General features: G+C 42.5%; 1 protein-coding gene across 1 annotated transcript in view; it reads left to right on the top strand.

Annotated features, from left to right (window-relative positions):
* Positions 1-26,653, top strand: part of EML5 (EMAP like 5) — a 301,798-nt gene that overhangs the window by 102,348 nt on the left and 172,797 nt on the right. The window contains exons 7-11 of the mRNA XM_073349376.2: positions 1,393-1,594; positions 3,118-3,255; positions 3,570-3,826; positions 20,229-20,441; positions 25,507-25,674. Coding sequence (XP_073205477.1) covers positions 1,393-1,594; positions 3,118-3,255; positions 3,570-3,826; positions 20,229-20,441; positions 25,507-25,674 — 978 coding nt within the window. The remainder of the gene's footprint in view (positions 1-1,392; positions 1,595-3,117; positions 3,256-3,569; positions 3,827-20,228; positions 20,442-25,506; positions 25,675-26,653) is intronic.

Below are 26,653 nucleotides of genomic sequence, written 5' to 3'. Positions count from 1 at the left end.
ATATACTGTACCTGCTACCAGTGTTTGTACCGATCCCAGTATCCAGTAAGCAGAGAATGTGCTTCTTTCAGTTGCTTCCTTCAGCTGACCCTTCCAGTTCAAAGACTGCAGAACAGAGGTACACTACAGTGCTTATCTACCCGTTTGTTTCTCCCTGGATGAGACCACTGTCTCTGAATGATTCTCCCCATTTTTGGATGATTATATAACATAACAGGAACTTATGAAAAATATAGCCACCTCCGTTAGTATTCAGGTAGCACTAGTCCAGGGCAATCCACACAAGTTAGTGGATATTTTGAATACTGTGTGTCCTACTTGAGTGATTTTACCACTTAATGATGCCGTCTTGGAGCCTACAAAAATCCTTGGGCAAACTCCCTCTCTGATGCTCACTGCCAAAAGGACTGCAAAAAAGCAGGAGTGAGAAAAGGCAGGAATGCCTACCTGAAACTGGTAAAGTTGCTTGTATAGTAGACACTATTGACTAAACCCAAAATTTAAGAATTTTGGCATGCCTAGAGTTAGGCACCTAAATCCATATTCAGGAAACTAAATAAAAGTGATCTGGTTTTCAGAATAGCTGGTCACCTTTAACTGCCCTCAACTCAGTGTAACTTGTGGGTGCTCAACTCCACTGAAAATTAGGATACATGTTTAGGTACAAACTATGCAGACCAGTCCCCAAGCTCACCCTGCTCTGTATATTGTTGCCAGTAGGATCTATTTTTCACTCTTTTTCAACTTGATTAGCTTCTTCTGATAATCAGATGATACACTGGTTGTTTTGTTGATGATTGTGGAAGGCAACGTTGAGTAGACAAGCTTGTGAGATGAAAGGACACTTGTCCTTCAACTTTAACTTTCTGCTTACCTGTAATTCTTATGAAAGCTAAGAATAACACATCCCATTGATATCTCTGTTGATGTCGTTCATGTAGTCTCTGCCAGCTCCGTCAGAAATATGAGTGTGCTCTTTGGTTAGTAGTTGGAGTATGTGACTCGTATTCAGAATATTACTATATATGTTTAGGAATTAGATGGATTAAAACATACACTTTTATGTGCAAATGTCAATGTGCTGGATGATGCTTTTGTTATGTTAAGATTTGACTACACCTTTCTTTACTTTGCTCTCCAATATGCAAGACTCACTCTTTCTATTAGATGTATGGCAATGCAAGAGGCGGAAGCTGGCATCCCTCAGGTAGTGATGGATGTGTGGTCAGCTGTGGTAAAAAGTCTGTCCATGACTGAAAGAATAAGATGGTATTTATTATGCAGGTTAATTTCTGGTTGTTTTCTTTCTTTTAAGGGTTTGACAACTATGCTATCTGTGTGAAATTTTAAGTGGTTCATAACAAAGTGCCTATATATATATTTTTCCCATAGGTCTGTCTGTGAGAAGTGTTTGCTGGCGAGGAGACCATATCCTAGTTGGGACACAAGACAGTGAAATTTTTGAGATTGTTGTGCATGAACGCAATAAGCCTTTCCTGATCATGCAGGGGCACTGTGAAGGAGAGCTGTGGGCTCTGGCAGTCCATCCTACAAAACCATTGGCCATGACTGGAAGTGATGACCGATCAGTCAGGTTAGCAACAACAACAACACCCTCCCTCCCCCGCCCCCCCAACAACAAAATGACCAACAATAATACACCAAACTAAAGCTCCCCACCCAGATTATGTATAGCTTTATAGATGAGACTTCATCTTTAGAAAAACAATTGAAATGTAAAAATGCAAAATGATTTATGGCATGTCATATTGTGATATTGAACCAACATAATTTATTCTTTAACTCTAAATACTGAGTACTTTGCTGATGGAGGTCTGAAAACAGTGGCAGAAATGGGTAGTTTTCAAAATGGAAATCAAGGCCTTAATTTGAACTCAAATGGTGGAAGGGATTACTTTCATAATTTCAATGATAGTAAATAAGGTAGGTTTCAGAGTAACACCCGTGTTAGTCTGTATTCGCAAAAAGAGAAGGAGGACTTGTGGCACCTTAGAGACTAACCAATTTATTTGAGCATGAGCTTTCGTGAGCTATAGCTCACTTTATCGGATGAAGTCCGATGAAGTGAGCTGTAGCTCACGAAAGCTCATGCTCAAATAAATTGGTTAGTCTCTAAGGTGCCACAAGTCCTCCTTCTCTTTTTAGTAAATAAGATGAGTGCCAAAATTTTCAAACTTGGGTAACTAAAGTTATGCACCTAAATTTATATCTGAGTATCTAAGAAGTGATTTAACTTTCAGAGGTGCTGCGAAGCATCCACAACTCCCAAGTTAAATAATTTTGACTGATGTCTTTTGTGAACCTTTTGTCCAAACTATATCAGGCATTACTGAGATACCTTCTTTTGTGCTGATATGGTACAGTACCTTATAATTCTTATTTACATCATGTTTTTTTTAAATGTGATAGAATTGCATTTCAGACTTGTGACATTTTTGTTTACTTAATGTAACTTAATGTATCTATATTTGTTAAATAAGGCTACAGTCCAATAAATCCTAGTAAATTATTCTCCTTTACATAGTTTTTTTAAACATTTTTCAGATTAAGTGTAGTGTCATTTTTTGCTAATCTGCTAGGAGTTACACTAATATAATAAAAAATTAATTGACATGCTATTGTAAAATTCCATGCTTGAAAAGGCATGATTAGTATAAGTTAGAAATTATATTGGTATCTGGTCACATGCAGAAAGTTGTGCTACATTGTGAATGATAAATAATTAATAGAAAGGGAGGCATTTGTGTTGTAAAATTTTCAGTTGTTCATTCAGTAATCTTTAACTAAATGAGTAGTATACACTTTAAGCAATAGAAAATTCAGGTTTTACAAATAAGTACTGTTCTTTCAAACAAAATGAGTCTGTCTCTGCAGATTCACGAATTTGGTACTCAATCGTTCTCTTAAATGTACAAACACTCATTGCTGTATGCAAAGCTTGTAACTTTGTTAGTTTTGGAAGTTGTTGATAGCAAATGACTTTGGAATATAGGTGTAGTGCTGCATTCAGAATATATTCTATGAAGTTGAAATCTTCACTTTTTTTATCAGAAAACAGCCATTCCTTACATGATTTTATTTAATATTTTATTTTAGAATTTGGAGCCTAATAGACCATGCATTGATTGCACGGTGCAATATGGAAGAACCAATTCGCTGTGCAGCTGTTAGTACTGATGGAATCCATCTTGCACTTGGCATGAAGGATGGCTCTTTCACTGTACTTCGAGTCAGGTAGGTACAAAGATTAGAAAATTATAAATAAATTATAAACTTTTTCTTAAGTAATCTGTGCATATTTCTGTTTTGTTTTATGTAGAAAACATGCTAAGAAAGCATTTAAACTTTAATTTTAAACACAGGTTCACAGGCTATTTATGTCTAGTCGTTACTCTGAAAGCATATTAAGAAAAGTACATTTGTACAAGGAATAGTAAATTTCTGAATTCAGAAGAAAATTTTGTCAGGCACATTCTTGAAACAGTGAGCTTGACAACAAGATGATATTCTCTTTTGTGCTTGTGACATATTTTCTTTCTCCCTTACAGGGATATGACAGAGGTTGTTCATATTAAAGACAGGAAAGAAGCCATTCATGAATTAAAATATTCACCAGATGGGACTTTCCTTGCTGTTGGCTCCAATGACAGCTCTGTTGATATTTATGGTGTTGTTCAGCGGTACAAAAAAGTTGGGGAATGTGTTGGATCTGTAAGTTTCATCACTCATATGGACTGGTCTTCAGACAGTAAATATTTACAGACCAATGATGGCAGTGGGAAAAGACTTTTTTACAAGATGCCAAGTAAGATTTTGTATTTTTATAATTTACTTTATTTTATAAATTCAATCCACAGTATATAGTTAATAAATCTTGGTTTGAAACATTAAGTTGTCAAGGGCATGGAAACTGAACAAAAATGTTATGGACCAAGTAATTATTCAGTGGATAACATGTATGAGAAAATTAGAGACTTGTCCATAAATAGTCTGCCCATTCAGATTTGTCTTCATATTCTAGACTGTTACAGTACTCTGGCTTGGGTAACTAAGCATTTCTGAGCCATAATTGCTTAATTTTAATTAAATATTCTTATCTTTCTCTTATTAGCAGCATGTTTGCTTTATTACAGTGTTATTTAAAAAAAAATTTGAAACCATTTTTTTAAAATCAGTGGATCGTTCTGAAGAATATGTCTCCTCCTTCCACCTTTTAAAAAAAGATTAATTCTTCTTTGAGTGGTTGCACATCTCTTCCACTGAGGTGTGTTTATGTCCAGTGCACCTGAGCCAGACAGTTCTCTGTAGCAATACCTGTCAGTGTGGAAAATACTTTCTGCACTTCCTCGTGGCCCCAGGCAAGTGTATACAGGGTGACCCGCTCCATCCTCTCCTTCTGTTCTTCTAACAAGCAGCTAGAGGCAGTGAGAAACTCCTTGTGCTCTGTCATGGTTTTCCCTCTCATATTGAGATGTTTCTCTTTTGTAAACAGATCATTCACAAGTGCAAATAGTGAGACAGTAGTACCCATTTTAACAATTCTTTATTGTTTAATCATTTTGTGGGGTTTTTTTTCTGCACCCTGCAAACAGAGATCTCTTCCTTTCAGACTGAGAGGTTATGCCAGGACCTCTGGAGTTTACTCATTGCCTCTCTTGCAAAGTGTCTGAGATCATAAAATCCCATACCTGTCCTGCTGGAAGTGCCTCTCCACTTCTCTCAAAAATCTGAAAAAGCTTAATCCTTCCACTGTGAAAAGAGGAAGTACTCCTTGTCTCTGGGTTCCTTTCACAAAGAATTGAGACCTAAATTTGTCACAAAATCCAAAAAGAGCACTTCATGTCTTAAAAAGGCCACTGAAGTGTCTCTAAGAACATTCCTCACGATCTGCTCAGTGCTGAGGTTAGACCAAGAGCTTCAGCTCCGTGCTCCCCTGGCATCCGTCATTCCATCTCTCAATTCCAGTGACTGGTATGCTGCTCTCAATCTCCAAAATGCCTGCTTTCATTTGACAACCCATCCAAGCCATAGAAAGTACCTGAAGTTTGTAGGCCTTCATTGCCAATATACTGTCCTCCTTTTTGGTCTGTCATCTGCTCTAAGGGTGTTTACCAAATGCATGGCAATAGGAGCAGCTCACCTCAGAAACATTGGCATTCAGGTATTCCCTTACCTGGACAATTGAGTTGTCTGTGACTATTCCAGAGATCAAGTAGAGATCAGCATCAAACAGTCTTCACCTCAGATGCTTACAGGGATGGCTGAAGTCTGTGTATCATCCAGTCAAGTATTCTCTGGATTCCAATTCACATACCTGCAAGAGTGCTTTCCTGACTGAACTGTTGGAAAGACTAATCAACATTTTCAGGGGTGTGCCCTTTCCCACTCCTTTTCCATCCCTGACCTTGACTACGGAGGTGTGTCAGGGCACATCACTCACCACTGGGCTGGTGCCTTCTCCTAGTCACTCTGAGCATTGCTCGAGGCCGACAACCCTCCCCCTCCTTAGTTTGCACACCATCACTTTGTCTCTGCATTCACTTGCAGCCCCCCTTGTAGTCTCAGGAACCTCAATGCCCTCTTCCTGGTTTGGCCCTCTGGCTATGTCACTATCCATGTTTTCTCCCTTTCGGGGGTCTTACCGTGCCTCAGTGGGTCACAGCTAAGAATGCCAAATTCAGGATATACTCTTGAGAAATAAGGCAGACTCACCCAAAATTGGTAGTTAGTCTATCATTGGATTATACCGAGCCAGTAAGAAGAATGAATTTCTGTATCACCACACTAGTTAACAAGAAGTCAAAAATGCGATCTCCTTAGGCTTTCCAGTCCTTGGCTCACCACCTAGACACACTGGGCTTTATGATGAGTGGTTACTGAAAACAATTTAATCAGATGTAGGGTCCTTCCAATCCCAAGGGATCAGCCTCTTAGCCTGGTCAATATATAACTCAGATATTACCCAATAATCACACTGATGCCAATCCTTTAGTAGCTAAAAATTAAAGGTTTAATAATATAAAAAAGAAGGAAAAGAGGGTTATTGAATGATTAAAGGATAAGAACATAAGAATGGCCATACTGGGTCAGACCAAAGGTCCATCCAGCCCAGTATCCTGTCTACCGACAATGGCCAATGCCAGGTGCCCCAGAGGGAGTGAACCTAACAGGTAATGATAAAGTGATCTCTCTCCTGCCATCCATCTCCACCCTCTGACAAACAGAGGCTAGGTATACCATTCCTTACCCATCCTGGCTAATAGCCATTAATGGACTTAACTTCCATGAATTTATCCAGTTCTCTTTTCAATCCTGTTATAGTCCTAGCCTTCAGAACCTCCTCATGCAAGGAGTTCCACAGGTTGACTGTGCTCTGAGTGAAGAACTTCCTTTTATTTGTTTTAAAGCTGCTGCCCATTAATTTCATTTGGTGGCCCCTAGTTCTTATATTATGGGAACAAGTAAATAACTTTTCCTTATTCATTTTCTCCACACCACTCATGATTTTATATACCTTTATCATATCCCCCCTTAGTCTCCTCTTTTCCAAGCTAAAAAGTCCTAGCCTCTTTAATCTCTCCTCATATGGGACCCGTTCCAAACCCTGAATCATTGTAGTTGCCCTCTTCTGAACCTTTTCTAATGCCAGTATATCTTTTTTGAGATGAGGACCACATCTCTACGCAGTATTCAAGATGTGGGCGTACCATGGATTTATATAAGGGGAATAAGATATTCTCCATCTTATTCTCTATCCCTTTTTTAATTATTCCTAACATCCCGTTTGCTTTTTTGACTGCTGCTGCACACTGCGTGGACATCTTCAAGGAACTATCCACAATAACTCCAAGATCTTTCTCCTGATTAGTTGTAGCTAAATTAGCCCCCATCATATTGTATGTATAGTTGGGGTTATTTTTCCAATGTGCATTACTTTACATTTATCCACATTAAATTTCATTTGTTACGCAATCACGTAGTTTTGTGAGATCTTTTTGAAGTTCTTCATAGTCTGCTTTGGTCTTAACTATCTTGAGCAGTTTAGTATCATCTGCAGACTTTGCCACTTCACTGTTTACCCCTTTCTCCAGATCGTTTATGAATAAGTTGAATAGGATGGATCCTAGGAACTGACCCTTGGGGAACACCACTAGTTGCCCGTCTCCATTATGAAAATTTACCATTTATTCCTACCCTTTGTTCCCTGTCTTTTAACCAGTTCTCAATCCATGAAAGGATCATCCCGATTATCCCATGACAACTTAATTTACGTAAGAGCCTTTGGTGAGGGATCTTGTCAAAGGCTTTCTGGAAATCTAAGTACAATATGTCCACTGGATCCCCCTTGTCCACATGCTTGTTGACCCCCTCAAAAAACTCTAATAGATTAGTAAGACATGATCTCACTTTACAGAAACCATGTTGACTTTTGCATAACAATTTATGTTCTTCTATGTGTCTGACAATTTTATTCTTTACTATTGTTTCAACTAATTTGCCCGGTACTGACGTTAGATTTACCGGTCTGTAATTGCCAGGATCACCTCTAGAGCCTTTCTTAAATATTGGTGTTACATTAGCTATCTTCCAGTCCTTGGGTACAGAAGCTGATTTAAAGGACAGGTTACAAACCATAGTTAATAATTCCGCAATTTCACATTTGAGTTCTTTCAGAACTCTTGGGTGAATGCCATCTGGTCCTGGTGACTTGTTACTGTTAAGTTTCTCAATTAATTCCAAAACCTCCTCTAGTGACACTTCAAACTGTGACAATTCCTCAGATTTGTCACCTACAAAAGCTCAGGTTTTGGGAATCTCCCTAACATCTGCAGCCGTGAAGACTGAAACAAAGAATTAATTTAGTTTCTCTGCGATGACTTTATCCTCTTTAAGTGCTCCTTTTGTATCTCGATCGTCTAGGGACCCCACTGGCTGGTTAGCAGGCTTCCTGCTTCTGATGTACTTAAAAAAACATTTTGTTATTACTTTTTGAGTTTTTGGCTAGCTGTTCTTCAAACTCCTTTTTGGTTTTTCTTATTACATTTTTTACATTTAATTGAGCAGTGTTTATGCTCCTTTCTATTACCTCACTAGGATTTGACTTCTACTTTTTAAAAGATGCCTTTTTATCTCTCACTGCTTCTTTTACATGGTTGTTAAGCCACAGTGGCTCTTTTTTAGTTCTTCCACTGTGTTTTTTAATTTGGGGTATACATTTAAGTTGAGCCTCTATTATGGTGTCTTTGAAAAGTGTCCATGCAGCTTGCAGGGATTTCACTCTAGCCCAGAGGTGAGCAAACTACGGCCTGCAGGCCACATCCGGCCTGCGGGCCTGTCCTGCCCGGCCCCTGAGCTCCTGGCCTGGGAGGCTAGCCCCCAGCCCCTCCCCTGCTGTCCCTCCTCCCCCGCAGCCTCAGCACGCTGAGCCACCGGCACAATGCTCTGGGTGGCCGGGCAACACAGTTGCAGAGTCGCGGCCTGACTCTGTGGTCTGGGCGGCGCGGTAAGGGGGCGGGGGGGTTGGATAGAGGGCAGGGGAGTTGAGGGGGGTGGTCAGAGAATGGGATGTGGATTGGGGTCAGGGCAGTCAGAAGGCGGGGAACAGGGGGGTTGGATGGGGCAGGGGTCCCGGGGGGCAAGTCAGGAATGAGAGGGCGGGTTGGATGGGGCAGCAGGGGGCAGCTAGGGGTGCGGGGTCTGGGGGGGGTCAGCGGACAGGGAACAGGGAGTGGTGGATGGGGTAAGAGTCCTGGGGGGGCTGTCAGGGAACAGGGTGGGTTGGATGGGGCAGGAGTCCTGGGGGAGCCATCAGGGGGCAAGAAGCGGGGGGGGAGTCAGATAGGCGGGGGCTGGGCCGTGCCTGGCTGTTTGGGGAGACACAACCTCCCCTAACTGGCCCTCAATAAAATTTTGGAAACCCGATGTGGCCCTCAGGCCAAAAAGTTTGCCCATCCCTGCTCTAGTCACTGTATCTTTTAATTTCTGTTTAACTAACCTCCTCATTTTTGCATAATTCCCCTTTCTGAAATTAAATGCCACAGTGTTGGGATGTTGATGTGTTCTTCCCACCACAGGAATGTTAAATGTTATTATATTATGGTCACTATTTCCAAGCGGTCCTGTTATAGTTACCTCTTGGACCAGATCCTGTGCTCCACTCTCTCTCTCACATATAGTGCCACTCCGCCCCCCACACGACCTGTTCTGTCCTTCCAATGTATTTTGTACCCCGGAATGATTGTGTCCCATTGATTGTCCTCACTCCACCAGGTTTCTGTGATGCCTATTATATCAACATCCTCCTTTAACACAAGGCAGTCTAGTTCACCCATCTTATTATTTAGAGTTCTAACCTTTGTGTACAAGCACTTTAAAAAACTTGTCACTGTTTATTTGACTGCCCTTTTCTGATGTGTCAGATTCTTTATAGGAATGTTTCTTATCTGATCTGACCCATACTTTATCCTCTTCCATCCTCTCCTCCTGACTAAAACCTAGAGAATCTCTATCAATAGATTCTCCTCTAATAGAAGTCTCTGTCCGATCCATGTGCGTCTCTGCAGCAATCAACTTTCCCCCATCTCTTAGTTTAAAAACTGCTCTGCAACCTTTTTAATGTTAAGTGCCAGCAGTCTGGATCCACTTTGGTTTAGGTGGAGCCCATTCTTCCAGTATAGGTTCCCTCTATCCCATCATATACATACAAATGATTTTCAGTATTCATAGATCAGGATCACAGCAGTAATGGAATGAAGTGCTAGCTTGCAAAAGTCTCTCCGTGATCACCAAAACGGATTGGGAGTCCTTGTTTAGAGCGCCTTTGTTAGAAATCCAGTCCAGAGAAAGAAGCACGAAATGAAGACAAAATGGAGATGTCTCGGGTGTCTTTTTATATCCTCTGCGATGTCCATGGGATTTTACTGTCCCAAACAAAGCCCACAGACCTGTTTGTGGAAAGTTACTGGCCCAAGATGGAGTCCAGGGTCACGTGAGCATATTGCATGTCCTTACATGGTTTGCTGACTCACATGGGGGGACCGTTGGCCCCTTGGTGTCTGAGGCATCCTCAGGGAGAGCCCATTATTAGACTGAAGTGTCCTTAATGAGCCATCCACACATAGCTGTGTAGCCTTGATGTAAATCTATTTGTGAGGTATCACGCAGGAACAAACACATTTGAGATACAAATACAAAGCCAATATTCATAACTTTAGATACAAAAATGATACGTGGATTTAATCAGGATAATCCAACTTAAACAGATTCTCTGTTCAGATGCTTCTAGCACTTCTTCCAAAAGAGGTCTGTGACAAGCTCTATCTGGCCTTCCCTGACCCTTCTGCTGGAGGCGCCAGTACCCTGACACCTCTCTGCTCAGGCCAGCCTACCAAAAAAAGTAGTCTCCCAGAGGGAAGGGCCAGGAGGAGACACTGAACAATCAGGAGCCAGCAGACCCATTAAGAAGGCTTGACCTTGAGAAGAAGGCAGAATTGAGTGAGACTGGGACACAGGAGGAGCTTCTCAGTATTAGCTCAGAACCTAGGGCCAGGTCATAGTCTTACCTTCAAGTGCTGCAATTAAGTGCTTGCCTTTGAGGTTTTGTTTGTTTATTTTAAGGCTCAGATAGGCAAATTCTGAGTTTATTTTTATTTAACTGTTTAAACAGTGACACTGAGCTGACAGTATAGGCTGCGTAACAGGACTCCAAAACTTACGGACTAAGGCATGGAGCGCCTGTAGTACCATGTTTGGCCCCACAGAGGGCGCTATGGAGCAACCCTGCTTACCACAACTTGGTACTAGAAGTGGGATTGACTCCTTCTGTCCATGGAGGAGAGCGTATGACTCTGGTTCAGTAGCAGCAGGTTCAGGCAGAGTCCCAGCAACTTTTCATGGAAGTACAAAAGGAGGTCTGGTGAACTACCCTGTTGCAACAAGCTGTGCTCCTTGAGCTACTGCAGCAGCAGTTCCCAGAGGCTATGCTTAGTGATGAGCTGCCAAAATCTGAAGAACCGGTTCCTTCAGTCGCTCCGGGTCTTTGGCGGCCCTGAGGCACCTGCCGCCAAAGACCCGGCGTGAGTGAAGGACCCGCTGCCAAAGTGCCGCCAAAGACCCGGAGCGCTGCCAGGTGAGTAAAAAGGGATTCTCAAGGGGAGCCTCCCCAGTCGAGAGCTCAGGCTGGCCGGACAGGACGGTCCTGCGGGCCAGATGTGGCCTGCGGGCCGGAGTTTGCCCAGCCCTTTAACAACCGGTTCTATACCGGCTTCTAAATTTAACATCCTGTTTGCGCAAACCGGTGCGAACCAGCTCCAGCTCACCAGTGGCTATGCTCAAGCGGAAAAATGGCCAGTCCTATTCCGAAGTGATGCTGTTGGGGCCAGGCACAGCCCTTTGCAGATTGGGACCCACTGATAATCCTGAGATGTACCTTGTAACATTTGAGTAGATGTCTCCTGCCCATCAGTTGGAAGAGACCAACTGAGTTGTGTGATTAGCTCCTTTTGTTTCTGGGGAAGCTCAGGTGGCTTACTAGGCCTCAGGTGATGAAGCTGCAAAGTAGTACGATACCGTGAAAGTCACCATTCTCATCCCCTGGGGGTATCACTAGAGATTTACTGGTGCCAGTTCCAGACAGAAACTTTCTCACTTGGGGCATGATCCTAGGTTGTGCCCCAGCAGCTAAAGAATTGGCCCACCCACTGGCTTTGTTCTCCATCTGAGATCATAGAGTCTGTGTTGTTCAAACAGTATCTACAGGTTTTGCTGGCTACCATTCAAACCTGGGTACACCAACACAACCCAGCATACTGACAGCTGCCGTCCAATTCAGGGGACTTTATGTCAGAAAGTTGGCCTGTCCAATGTGAGTGACCTAGGCCTAGTGAAGACTGACCCCAACCTCCTGAGGAATCAATCCGGGGCAGCAGGGCTGGGAGCTCCTGGAGTAGTCCCAGAATGAGGGGTACCCACCCGATAGACCCCAGAAGGCATCCGGCAACCACTGCAAGGGCTGTCAGAGGGGGATCGCATGGAGTCATTCCCAGGAGCAGGCTAAGGTGCTATCTGTTGTCAAATGGTCATCTATTTCTGCTGTGGGAAGCTGGGATGTGTCTGCTGCTTGTGCTCCCTCATGTAGTGTGATTTCACGGACTGTGGCTTGCAGAGTTCTGGGATCTCTTTGGCAGAACAGACTAGAACTGTTGCTGAGCATTTGTAGCTCCAGTAGTCCTAGGGGGCCAAACAATGTTGGGGCTAATAAATTTAAGGTGCTCCCAACCCCTAATCTGGGAGACCCTACTGGATCCTGGATAGCTACAGAAGGATGACCTGGTGCACATGAACAGTGTCCACGAGGACACTTATTCCTACTCCACAGCCTGCGTACATTGGAATTTAAGAGAGCAAGCTAGAATGCTTTTGGTCAGTGTAACTCCCAATTTGTCATGGGAGGTAATAATTGGGAAGGACTGACAACACTACTATCTCGCTGCTCAGTGAGACCAGACCAATTTCTGATTGTGGGCTCCAACCTCTGTGATGACTAGCCGGGAAGTCTTGGTTGCAAACAGCTCTGGCAGCTAACAAGTCAGCTGATAGCTCAACAGGACTGCCTCAGGATAGCCCTCTTCCCAAGCCTGCTGGCAGCTCAACAGGACTACTTTGGAATAATCCTTTTCTGGATATTGACCTAATGTTAGACAGGTTCTTTCATTTGGTCCAGGAACAATGAGGAGTTGACAGCATTAGCGAGATGTACACCCTGGTTGCAGTGGTTAATGGAACCATCACTAATGAGGCTCAGGCCTCCCAGTTTCCCCAATTTGATTTGCAAAATGACTTGCTCTCTACAGAGGAGAACAACACCTCGATGGGTGACTTACTTCACCAGCTCCTGGTGTCTCAAAACATTCGGAAAGAAGTACTATGGCTGGCACATGTAGTTCCCTTCATTGTTCCTTGGGAAGAGATATAACCCTCGAGTGGGTGCTGGCCAGATATTTTGGCCACAGATCTACCAATAAGTGGTGAGCTTTTGTGTGTCTTACCTTGAGTGCTAACAGTAGCATCTAAAGGAAACCTCTGGGCTCTCTTAATCCTCTTACCTCTCGTAAGTATGCCATTTGAGTGGGTAGGGATGGACATATTGGGGCATTTGGAAAAAAGTGCAAGGGAGCAACAATAGATCCAGATCATAGTGGATTATGCAGCCTATTACCCAGAGGTTGTTCCCTTCTTCTCAATTACTGCCAAAGCCATAGCCATGGCGTTTGTCTTTATTTTCACTCAAGACTCTTAAGCAAATGCTAAAAAAGTTTGTGAAGACGGACTACAGGGATTGGAAACAGCTGCTTCCCTATCTCCTCTTTGCAGTATGAGAGGTTCCCCAGGCCTCAACAGGCTTCTCACCCTTTTAACTCTTACATGGCCAATGGCCTCAACGAATCTTGGGTCTCCTTAAAGAGCAGCTGTCATGCTCTCAGAAATGTGTTTCAGTATATCCTACTAATGTGTGAGTGTCTTAAATGACTGGGACAACTTGTGAAGGAGACTCTCCTATGGGCCCAAAAAACCCAGGCCCAACAGTATAGTAAAGGTGTCTAGGAGAGGATTTTTCAGCCTAGGAGACCGCATGCTTCTGCTCCTCCCCAACGTGGAGAGCAAACTCCTGACCAAATTGTTGCACCCATATGAGGTTGTCCACTGAGTCAGAGACGTGAGTTATAAATTTCAATATTTGGACAAAAAGAAACACCAGATCTACCAAGTAAATATGTTAAAACCCTGGTGGGCTCAGGAAAACATACTTATAGATCTTGGGGAACTCCCTGAGGATCTGAGCCCTTAGACACAAGAAACAGACAGCCTTGAGGATGTGCTAGTAGCTTAAACTCTTGCCCCTAACTTGACACTGGCAAGCAAGGAATTTGTTGACATGGTTTCCTCCATTCAACTAGGTCATCAAATGCTGAATTCCAACCAACCCAGAGGTAAAAGTAGAACGTGGAACTTATCATATTCCTGAGTAACTCCATGGAATCATACACTGGGAAGTATGAGCCATGTTAGATCTTGGCATCTTTGAGGAGTCCAAAAGCTCCTAGTGTAGCCTGGTAATGCTGGTTCCCAAGCCAGATGGTACCACCCAATTTTGTATGGACTTCAGGAGGCGTAATACAGTGTCCCGATTTGATGTTTACTCAATGCAGTGTGTCAAACTTCTCAACGTTTATTTTTAGTACAAATTGGCAGTCCGCATGTGGTACACATGGCCTCTGTGCCAAAGTAATAAAAAAGGTAAGATTAACTTTGAATTCAATAAAATGTAAGTTTGGGATGCAGGAAATTTGGTACCTGGAGTATCTAATGGGGAATGGCCAGCTTTAACCACTGCAAGATAAGACAGAGGCCTTAAGAAGGACACCAGTACCCAGACCAACAAACAGGCATGGGCTTTCCTGAATCTGGCCAGGTATTATTATAGGTCCGTACCTCTTTTCACAATCCTTGCTTTCACAATCCATTGACAGGCCTCAAGAAGGCCACTGCACCCGGAACAGTCCAATGGACAACTGAATGTGACAAGACCTTTACAAAGATAAAAACTATCCTGTGCCAACATCCTGAACTCTAGTGTCCCAACTTCTCACTCCATTCTTAGTGCAAATGGTTGGTTCCTCACATGGTCTGGGAGCAGTACAGGTGCAAAATTGCAGGCTATGGAAAATCTTATACTGTACAAAAGTTGAAAACTGGAGTCACAAGAAATTAGATACGCCACCAGTGAGAGAGCGTGCCTGGCCATCAAATGGGCTATGGGGGTAATGTGTCATAATCTTTTAGGGGCTTCCCTTTTACCTAATAATAGACCATGAACCCATTAAATGGTTGAAGGAAATGAAGAACAGTAATCCTCACATTATTTTAGGGTGTTTGCCTTTCATATACAACCCCAATCTCATTCACAGGACCAACTTCTTTTCCCAGGATGATGGGGTTATTGCAGAAGGGGGAGATAGAGCTCTCAGGCCCATTCTGTGTGAGAAAATGTGTGACAGGGTCTGTCCAGGCTTTGTCTGCTACCTGCTGGAGGTGTCAGTGCCCTGACCACCTCACGCCCTGGCTCAGGCAATGCTACCAAAAAGACTTAGTCCTCCAAAGGCGTGGAAGGCCCAAGAGGAGATACTGACCAATCGGGAGCCAGCAGGCCAGTTAAGGAGGCTTGCCTTCTTAGGGGTAAAGCTGGCTGAGATTGGAACACAGGAGGAGCTTCTCAGTACTAGCTCAGAACCCAGGGTCAGGTCAGGGCCTTGACTTCAAGCGCTGCAACTAAGGACTTGCCTTTTAAGATTTTGTTTGTTTATTTAAAGACTCAGATGACCAAATTCAGTGTTTATTTTTGTTTAACTGTTTAGAGACTGATGCTAAGATTATGGCATGGGCTGCCCTTCTTCAAGCAGGCAGCCTAAACTTGTGCACTAAGGCAGGGGAACCTGCAGTATCATGCATGTTAAGGAGCAGTCCCATGAGCCACAGGGCATACTGTCCCTTCAGTACGGTCAAGTCCTTCACTCTAATCTGAACAGTCTTCACCTGACCTTTTGGCTATTGAATGGCTAGACCATACAGCAAAGAACTGTTATTTAGCTGCACAAAACATTTTGTTGAACAGCGGGAAACCATCTATTATGAGTACTTACCTGTGTAAGTGGAAACATTTTTTGTGTTGGGCTGAGACTCATAACTTGCTTCCCTCAGCTACAAAGATATAGGGGCATATAGGGGCATAGCGAGCAGATCGAGGGACGTGATCGTTCCCCTCTATTCGACATTGGTGAGGCCTCATCTGGAGTACTGTGTCCACTTTTGGGCCCCACACTTCAAGAAGGATGTGGATAAATTGGAGAGAGTCCAGCGAAGGGCAACAAAAATGATTAGGGGTCTGGAACACATGACTTATGAGGAGAGGCTGAGGGAGCTGGGATTGTTTAGCCTGCAGAAGAGAAGAATGAGGGGGGATTTGATAGCTGCTTTCAACTACCTGAAAGGGGGTTCCAAAGAGGATGGCTCTAGACTGTTCTCAATGGTAGCAGATGACAGAACGAGGAGTAATGGTCTCAAGTTGCAGTGGGGGAGGTTTAGATTGGATATTAGGAAAAACTTTTTCACTAAGAGGGTGGTGAAACACTGGAATGCGTTACCTAGGGAGGTGGTAGAATCTCCTTCCTTAGAGGTTTTTAAGGTCAGGCTTGACAAAGCTCTGGCTGGGATGATTTAACTGGGAATTGGTCCTGCTTTAAGCAGGGGGTTGGACTAGATGACCTTCTGGGGTCCCTTCCAACCCTGATATTCTATGATTCTATGATTAGTTGAATTAGGTATATATTAGAATCTGGAATATATTAGCTGGAAATAGAAAAGGAATATGAGTGGCCCTTGAAGCTAAGGTAAATATGGAAATTGATCCTATAAACAAGTCTTACTTTGCAAAACTATACAAAAATTACAATAATATTTAGGTGAGCAATCAACGACCAGTGACAAAAGTATAATTGTAAACTTCTCCTTTCAAGATAGGTGAACATTAAAGGAAGAAAATTAATATTTTAAGATACAGTTTTCAGTTCTAAAGTGTAGTATAACCCCATTATTGGAAATGTTTTGGCGATATCAAAAACACACAAATAATCAGCAGAGTTAGTGGGTGAGGTATTTCACACCATGGGGACATAATGAAATTACACACAAAAATCTATGTTAAATAAATTTTAAGGTTGCAAATTCAAGCACTCAAAAGTTAGGTCTGGAAATCCCAGGCTTCAGGGTTTAATTTGGCCCCCTTGTTGTGTATGCATTATGATACAGTCTTTTAATTACATGATCATATAATATATTTTTCCACAAGATCCCTGCTTCATTCAGTGCACAAAATGGACAGTGCTCACTGAATATGTTGCTGTTCAGGATTTCTGTTTATCTTCCTGTTTATCTTCCTTCAGTGTGTAGCCATATATCTTATTTACTGCACACCGACAGTTGGAGTTGCATGAAAAGTATGGTTGGATCTACTGATAAATGAAGATCTTGCACCACACAAAACAAAAATTCAAAAGAGATTTTGTGAGGCAATTACCTCCTATGTCAACCTCCTTCAGTCAAAATACGCAAGAAAGAAATTGTCATCTGAATAAGAAGAAATTGCAAGTCTGTGGTTGCTCAACAAAAATCCCAACTTTCTTCCACATTTACTTTCATTTAAAGTAGAAGAAACTCTGTATCCAAAATCAATGTTTTCCTCTGCCATGGTTCAGCAATTTTGACTCCAGCAGCCTGCTCATTATGCGACAACCATACTCTGGTCTCCAGCAGCCTTGGTTATTGCTAACCAAGTGACCCCAACACATCCCCAGTCCTGAATTTTCCCAAAACCATCTGCCCTGAAATGTCCAGCTCTCTCCAGGAATGTTCAAAGGAGTAATAAGGCCTGTTGCTCCTTTAAAGAGACAAAAGCACCATAGAGTTAATAATCAGTTCAAGTTGAACGCAGTACTTGGTTAATTTAGAATAAAAGTAAAGCAAGTTTATTTAATCAAAAATAGAGAGTTTTTAAGTGAGTTCAAGCACAAAGGACAAAGACAAATTGGTTGCAAGCAAATAAAAGTAAAATACACGTTTTAGTGGCTAAGACTTAACTCAACAATCTACAGTCTTGGGTTCAAGGTAGATTTCTTACCAATCTTTTTCTTTCCATCCTTTCTCTAAGTCAGGACCTTCTATAGAAGTACAAGGGGCTGTAGGTGAAAGATCTTTGCCTACGTAGGTTTTTCACTTATATTAGATTCCCACAGATTTCAACTCCCTTGGTTGAAAGATCCATCTTGCTCAGGTTTCAAGAACTCTGGCCCCTTGTGCTGTCCACTGATGGATTCCAAGATAGCCTCTTCTCTCTCCTTATATCTTCCGAAACTCACTGTTTTGTCCCCAGACTCAGGATGACCTCATGCTTTTCTTCCCTTCCTGTGGACTTCTCATTGCCCTGCTGATTTGTCTGTCAATGGGGCTTAAACAGCTTTCGGTCATACCTTCCTTAATTTCATTGGAGACAGGTATATAACTGCCTTCCCTTCTGTCTGGCAGAAAACCTATTTCCCTATCTTTGTTTGGTCACTGACTTTAAAGCATAATATTATTGAGTATCCATAATTCTTCATACAGTATTACTATGTACGTTTCACAATTATATTAATCACCAGTATGTCATTAGCTTTCATAAAAGCTCATACTTGATACACTTTTATAATACAGTAGTATTGTATACTATCAGGTGATTCAATTACTTATCGTAGGAGGTTCAGACCCCGCAAGAGGCTATTTCCGCCATTTGCTAGGTTGATGACTCTGTTTACTTTGAATGTAAATATACCTTCATTGTCTCTGCCTGAGGACCAGGCTGGTCAAGCAAACAAATACCCTTTCCTTTGTCTAGGGCAGACTGTGCTTATGCACAAGGACTCCTCGGAGGCTAACAAATTTATTTGGGCATAAGGTGCCACAAGGACTCCTCGTTCTTTTTGCTGACACAGACTAACATGACTACCACTCTGAAACCTGTGCTTATGCATTGTTTCTCAAACACATTTTCAGAACGTAATTCTAGCACATACCTTATTTGTGCACATCCCATACATATATCACACAAGAATATTAATGATCAGTGAGATATTAGTTTTCCAGCAATATATTGCATTCCACCTTTTGGGTGTATATCATGAAAACAATGGGTTAGGTGTAGTGAGTACGTCAGGCCTGAGGAGTTGCTGACACAAAGTAGTGAACCACCAATGGGCCTCTGTATTACAACTGGCAGATCGCAACTCTGCATGTTTCTGATTGCTTAACACTTCATTCTTACGACTCTGGGGTATTATCATTTTCAGGTAATCAATTTTTTTTTACTTTTGTATATATGATATTGAAAAATTAAATGAGTCATGACATATATAACTTCCTTAAGAAAGTTCCAAACCGAAACATATACAGACCTTCCAATGTTCAGTATTGTAATTACATATATTAGTATTACAGCCACTGCAATTTTTTTTTATTTGTACAACCCTAAATTAATCTCCTAATCTACTGTTTTATGTAACCACAATTTGAATATGTAACTGAAACTAAATGTAATGTGGTGTGCATTAAATAAACACTTTTAAAAATAGAAAATTCCATAAACTGGGACTAACTAGTTTTTCCTGGAGTGGTAAAAACCATGATTTACCTGGTAAAAACCACCTCTGGTAAATACCATGCTATCCTTGCCCATAACATGGCCTTCCACAACTTGTCCCTGTTTCCCCCTGCTCCTGTACCCCCATAGCCTGTGCCTGCTCTGTCCATTCCAGCCCACCCCGTCCTCCTCCTCTCCCTCTTCACTACTTTGCATTTAAGCATGTCAGTCTGCTTTTCCTCGTTCTGCCTGGGCACCAGAAGGGGGGGCATTGAGAGAACAGAAGTCTGCCTGTTCTCTGTTGTGGTGCCTGGCACCATAGTGGCCCTAGCTATGTCTGCAGCTCTGGGATGGTGCATTCTCAGTCCAGTCAGCATATAAGAGCTATGTGTGGATGGAGCATGTGCAATGCAGGTGGAATCATTGGAGCATGTTACCAACTTCTAACAAATCTGTATAAACTGAGGTTTTTCAGAGATGTGTAATTTGGCCATATTTGGGTAGATTTTCAAGTTTCTGCTCAAAATCATGGAGGCTCTAGGGTTTCTCAATGAAAAGTCTGTAAGGGTTTTTTTAACAGGGGCCAAACAACATATTTTCCCCTACCTTTGTTCTTGGAAATGGCTGAACCATGTTTGCTGAACCTTTAAAAACAAAACAAAACAACAAACAAACAAAAAAAACAGCCTAAGGCAGATACTTGCTATGAAAAATTTCAGCCAAAAAGTTTGGCAAAATTTTATATGCAATTGAAAACTAGGTCTTATCATAGAAAGCATTAAGCAATGTTGACTATGGACGTTGCCATCAGTGCTGCCTCTAATAAAAAGAATGTTTGAAAAAGATAGTTTTACTGTACAATTTTCAACTCAGTCTGAGCTATATCTGAGTTCTGGTCATTTTTTGATCATTTTAGCTCCAAATTTATTAAAGGAAAAGCATGAGTGAATTATTAAAAATAAGCCTTTGTATTTATTTTTAGGTGGAAAAGAAGTAACAAATAAAGAAGAATTAAAAGGCGTCCAATGGGCTTCATGGACATGTGTTTATGGCCTTGAAGTTAACGGAATCTGGCCCAAATATTCAGATATCAATGATATCAATTCTGTAGATGGAAATTTTAATGGTCAAGTTTTGGTTACAGCTGATGACTATGGAATAGTAAAACTATTCCGGTATCCTTGTTTAAGAAAAGGTAATATCTTTGTTTGACTTAAATTATTAATGAATATTTATAAAGGTTTGGGGAAAGTAGAAAGGTCTTAAGAGTTATGTAAATGGCAAAGCTGTAGTCTTAGAATGATAAAGTACAGATATGGAAAATAGTAATGGTTTGATTAAATGAACCATGTAATAGTGACTTACAGAATCTATGATCTATGTTTTTGTGTGCGCTTTGGATAAGATAGTGATTTATATCACAACAGGTTCTATGTGGCAGTAGTACACAGTTTCTAGAAATTTCAGTAGAAGAACAAATGCACTGTGGGCATTCCTTTATAATTATTTTTGTTTTATCATGATTGCTGATCTGTTTCATGTTTCATGCTATGGACGAAATTGTGTAATTAGGGAAAGTAAGAATAAAAGAACTTTGTGCAAAGAATCTCTATGAGGGCTCTAGAAAAGTGAATGAATTTACCCTCACACCTGCACTCAGTGAGGCACAGTATCAGCACACCTGATCCCATGAGCTGCAGAAGTGTCTGCTGTGGTCACACTCCATTCATATGCAGATCTAGGTCAGTGGATATTGGTCATTTTTATTCCAAGTAGGCATTCCCCATTCTGTAGTGCTTGGTGGCAGACTGTATCATTAGCTCTGGGTTAGGGGCTAGAACTATCCTTCAGGAGGAACTCCAAGAGTTCTTTACCTCCAAACTTGCACAGGCAGTAGACCTTCGGTCTGCCCATGGCCCTCACAGGGAACCTCCTTGCCCCAGGATGAAGCCTAGATAACAGATACATTTTCCCCAGAGCCATTTTGGAGCCATTTTTCCCAGAGAAACCTTAAACAGATAGTGTCCATTTACTAATCACAAGTCCTAGGGCTTCTGAGCATAAAAGCAGTGCCAATAGAGGGACAGTTCCTTGTGAAAGGAAGGAAAAGCCCCAGTTAAATTCTTGATCAATCGGTTCATCAGCCCTCACAGAGAGAGCGCCGATCACAACACATCATTCGTGTTCTAGCCAGTTCTTCAGCCAACCTCTGGCCAGGCTGTCAGCTGCACTGTACATCCGATTGGCATAGTACTGTGGCCTAGAACCCCTGAGCGATTTGCCAGCCTCAGCCTCCCAAGTAGCTAAGATTATGGGCGTGCGCCACAGCACCCAACGTCCCAGTTAAATTATCCAAATGAAAGTTCATAACTTCGGCTTCTTTCTGGTTTTAATCCTAGAAGTTCCTCTATATTGCCACCTTGTCTGACGAAGGGGAATTGTCTGATTCTGATTATGTGACCCTGGAAGAGGAGCCTCAGCAGAGGTTGTTCCCTCTTCACCTCTTCACTGTCATGCTAAGAAAAGTTCTAGCAGCCCTGGAGATGCTGCTGGATCAACCCCGGAGCAGGGCCCATTGGTAAAATCCAGGGAGTGTCTCAGAAGTTTTTCCTAGCTAGCACAAAACAGGAGCTTTGTGTTCCTCTACATCCTGCTTCTGAGGACTTGATTAAGGCAGAGTGGGAGTTTACTATCAAGGAGAAGTTTCTTAGCTGGCAAACATAAAAATTCTAAACACCCCCAAAGACAAAAGACAAAAAGGATTTTGGCAGTCTTGCCAAAGTTGATGCAGCCTCAACCTGAGTCATAGACTCTGGCTGACAGCCAACAGTTTAATCTTCCTCCAAGCACTAGGGAAAGAGGGACATACACAGTACAGATTGTCAAACATTGACATTCACAGAAAGAAATTTCGCATATAAGGCTCAGTTTTCCAATGCCTTCCACTGCCAAGAATGCCTCAGATATTAAAAAGGTGCGAGCTCTTTTTGTGGCCTTGTATATACTGTCAGGTCATGTGTTTCCAGCTGCTTCAGGTCCTGCTATTCCTTATTCTGAGCAGCTGACCCCTGTTCAGCCAGGACTAAGCATCAGGGAATATGGGGTTAAGTAATTCAAAACTCCTTCCTTAGGAAAAATGGGCCTCCCCTTCCCTCTCCCTCTCTTCCAGTGCTCCTACAGAAGGCGATGAAGTAGCTGACTTTCTCATTAGGGAGACATGCAGGGAACATGTCTCCAGGCATTGTAACTGTGGTCTCCCTCATAATGCTCCCTCCCTTTTCCAGCCCTTACCCCTCTCTAAGGGATTTGGGCCAGAAGTCAGCAAAGATGACTTATCTGTTTCACCTGGTTAGGGCACTCAACTGGGATGTGTAAGAGTCAGGTTCCAGTCCTTGGTCTGAATCAGGGAAAACAGAGACTTGAACATGGGTCTCTCACATCCGTGGTGAGTACTCTAACCAGTAGGTCATTGACTGTTCTTGGGTGGCTGGGTGGGTGTGTCTTCCTTTTTCAACTAAAAACTTCTAAAGGTCTCAGGTTTGTCCTGGTCAGGAATGGGAAAAAATTTGAAATCTCAAATTTTAATGGGAGTGGAAAACCTTTTCTTGATTGGCTCTACTTCTTGCTCAACCCTACTACTAAGGGTAAGGGAAAATCTCAGATGAAATTTCTGAAGCTGAAGCCCAGAGCAAGCTACCTCATACTCTCAACTGAAGTCCCCAAAATGAAAAGTGTGTGTGTATTGTAGGGAGAGAGGGAAATCTTTGCAAACTCATATGTTTAACAAAAAAGAGTTGCTGCTGCTTCACAGTTATTCAGAATGCTCTATTCCAGAAACCATCCAGGCTGAGCAAGAAAAGTGCTCTAAGTCTCAAAGATTTGTTGTATCTTAAAACCTGTGATGCCATGACCATATGACATAGCCTCTGAAATGCATTTTAGCATTCGAGGAGGTAGAGTCATCGTAATGTTTAAGATTAGCCTGGAGACTAGACTGAATCCTGGTTTTTGAAAGAGCAGAGAAATAATGTCCTATGGTTAAGGCTAAGTTTTTGTCATGCATATTTTTAGTAAAAGTCATGGACAGGTCACAGGCAATAAACAAAAATTCATGGAAGCCCGTGACCTGTCCCTGACTTTCACTTAAAATATCCCTGACAAAAGGGGTAGGAGGGTTCAGCACCCAATGCTGCTGGGGGCTCCTGGGTCCCCCTCCGCTGCGGAGCATGGGAGCTCCAGGGTCCCCTGCCTAGGGGGCTTGGCTGCTGCAGGGTCCCCTCACCCCTAGGCAGCTGGGAGCTTCAGGGTTCCCCAGCTGTTGGCTGCGGCTGGGCAGCTGCGGGGAGTCCCCCCATTGTCCATGGTGGTTGGGCAGCTGCAGGGGTCCCCCACCCTTGTCGGTGGATGGACAGCTGCAGGGTCTGCCAGTCCCTCCGCCATGGCTGGGCAGCTGTGGGGGGTCTCCCTGTTGCCCACCTCAGATGGGCAGCTGTGGGGAGTCCCCCCGTTGCTCGCCACGGCTGGGCAGCTGTGGGGAATCCCCCCACTAGGGCAGGGGCTGGGAGCTGCGGGGGCAGGGCTGGCTGGGAGCTCCCGTCCCAGGGCAGAAAATGTCACGGAGGTCTATGGAAGTCACGTATTCCGTGACCTTGGTGACATAATCGTAGCCTTAGCTATGGTTAGATCATGTAAGAAATCTGTATCAAAAGGAATCAAATTTTGTTACTACTTTTGAATTTTTTTAGATACTGTAGGATGATTTGTGTCCTTTAATTTATCTATAAAATACACCTTAATGATGTAGGGATACTTGAGAAACAGATAACTGATCCTAGAGCCCTAGATACATCCTCAGAATCCTCATGTAAATCTGCACTTACTTTACAATCAACTAGTTCTTTAAGGGTCACATACCCTTTGATGTTTTATAATTCAAGCTATAACCAGAGCAGTCCCTTGGGTACGGCGAATTTGGGCAACCTCTTCGGCCTCGCGCTTTGGGGGCCCTGCGGGCCAGTGTGATTGGCTGGCGTCGTTGGTCCCAGAAGTGACGGATTCGTCACTTGGGTCCCAGGCCCCCCTCGGGATGGCCCTGGCTATAACTGTGTGACCCACCTAATGGGCTTGAGGACAAACATTAGGCAAGTTCACATAACCGTTTGGGTATTATAGAAATAGAATTTTACCATCCGTTTGTGCCCCTCAACAATGGCATGAATATCTAATGTTATTTTGCCTTATTCCCTTTTGCAAATACAGTTTAAGAAGTCCTTCCGATTTTGTTTTGTTTTCTTTTGATAGCCTTAAGGCATTTGCTAGTTGCTAACTGAGATAATCTAAAAAACCTGTCCTAAGAAGTATTTTCAGAAAATCTAAAAGAAACCAGCTTTCTCCTTCTTTTAAGTAGTTTTGAGCATGACTAATTAAACAGCAAATTAATTTGCTGAAGAGAAATAATGAGAACGCCTGCAATGAGTTCTGTGAAGCCAATTTCTTTTTGACATATATCTGAATTTTGAGTTTGTTATGCAGGATTTGGTAACAGAGCTAACCAGATGTAATAGTAGTGATGAGTATGCATGACAAGAATTGCTTAACACTCAAAGTTCTTCAACGGGAAAAGTGGGAGCTGGCACTCAAAGCTTTCAGTGAGGGGAACCCAATTAAATATGTGCAAATAAAAATTAAAATGCCACTCTGTGATGGCAGGGAAAGTAAGCAGTGGGATCTTGTACAAGGTGAGCAAAGTGATCCTAATGTAGTAAAAAGAAAAGGAGTACGTGTGGCACCTTAGAAATTTGTTAGCCTCTAAGGTGCCACAAGTACTCTTTTTCTTTTTGCGAATACAGACTAACATGGCTGCTACTCTGAAACCTGTCATAATGTAGTAAACTTAATGAAAGCCTAGCATATGTCCCCTTCCTTTCTGCCTCTGCTTTTTCATCTGTTATAAACTGGTACATGAACGTAAAATTTTACTATTTGATATGCAGGCAGATTAGAGGCTGGGAATGGTATCATAATTTTCATGACTGTTTATGGATCCATTTTCCTGTTACAAAGCAGAGCAAATGGAATTCTAGTTATCCATATTGGTGGCATCTAGTGAGCAGATTTTTTTTTTATTTAAAGCTTAATGGTTATTTTTTCACACATTGTATAGAAATGTTCCCTGTTTTTTAATCATTGTGCTTTTGAAAGATTTATTCTGAATACACTGAAAATGCTTTCTTCCTCTTCTCCCCCCGCCCTTGTTCTAGGAGCAAAGTTTAAAAAATATCTTGGGCATTCAGCTCATGTGACAAATGTCAGATGGTCACATGATCATCAGTGGGTTGTTTCTATTGGTGGAGCTGATCATTCTGTCTTCCAGTGGAAATTTATCCCTGAACGGAAGCTGAAGGATGCTATTCACATAGCACCCCAAGGTGAGAGCTCATAACGTTCTTTTATGTTTAAAAAAGAAGGTGAAAAAGGTTAATATAAGTAGCAACATAGTTTATACATATTCAGAATTATCTAACCTTATGCATTGATCATCCTTAAAATTTTGCAGTTGCCTGAGGTAGCTAATATCATAACCCCAATATTTGTTGATACATCCTATTATAAGTATAGAGAGATTTGGCAAATATACTCATCACTTTCTTCATGCCCAGGTCGTCCTAGGATCCGCTCTTGATCTCCGAGTTGCTCCAGGTCTCAGGAGAGTTTTAAGTCCTGGGCTCCTTGTGGGGTGGTATTCCACTCAGGGACCTCTGCTTCTGGTGCTCTTCGTGCCAGTCCAAACTGGCTTTCTGTGGCCTCCTCAGTTTCCCAAAACATCCCGGCTCCGGAGACTTTGTTTTCCTTTCTATTGGCCTTCGCTGTTGCCGTCTCATTTGCTCTCACTGTTCTCACTGCTATCTCTGCAGCTCTGCTCAACTTAGTTCTCCTCTTCTCATGGCTGGGCAGCTGCTGATTTCTTGTAGAGCCCATGACCTTGGGCCGGGGCCAGTGTCTTATCTTCACACGGAGCTAGCTGAAGGTTTGAGTTAACTCGTTCTCTGTTCTTCTTCTTTCTCCCCCGCTGGCCTCTCGTATTCTGCAAAGGAAACTTCCACTCTCCACTCACACACCTTTGACCCCCCCCAAAATGCTTTGCAATGCTTGCAATAGTGTTAGCCTATACAATGCTGATCTGCCTTTCCCGGAGACTCCCTGAGGAAGGGGGCCATTGGGGTGTGACATTCCCTCCCCTCTTGACTCCGAATCAACATTTTGTTGTGAGGGGTCACCACTTAGGTTTCCATCCTCCCTCTGACACAGTGACCAGGGTTACTAGTGGCCTTCTACATAAACAGCAATATAACATACACAAAATTGTGAGGGCAGCAACAATTGCATACACTAGCCAATAATGACTTC

This window comes from Lepidochelys kempii, chromosome 6, assembly GCF_965140285.1.
Source record: "Lepidochelys kempii isolate rLepKem1 chromosome 6, rLepKem1.hap1, whole genome shotgun sequence".
NCBI lineage: Eukaryota > Metazoa > Chordata > Testudines > Cheloniidae > Lepidochelys > Lepidochelys kempii.
The sequence above is the reverse complement of the archived record's forward strand: the minus strand, read 5'-3'. Positions and strand labels throughout refer to the sequence as shown.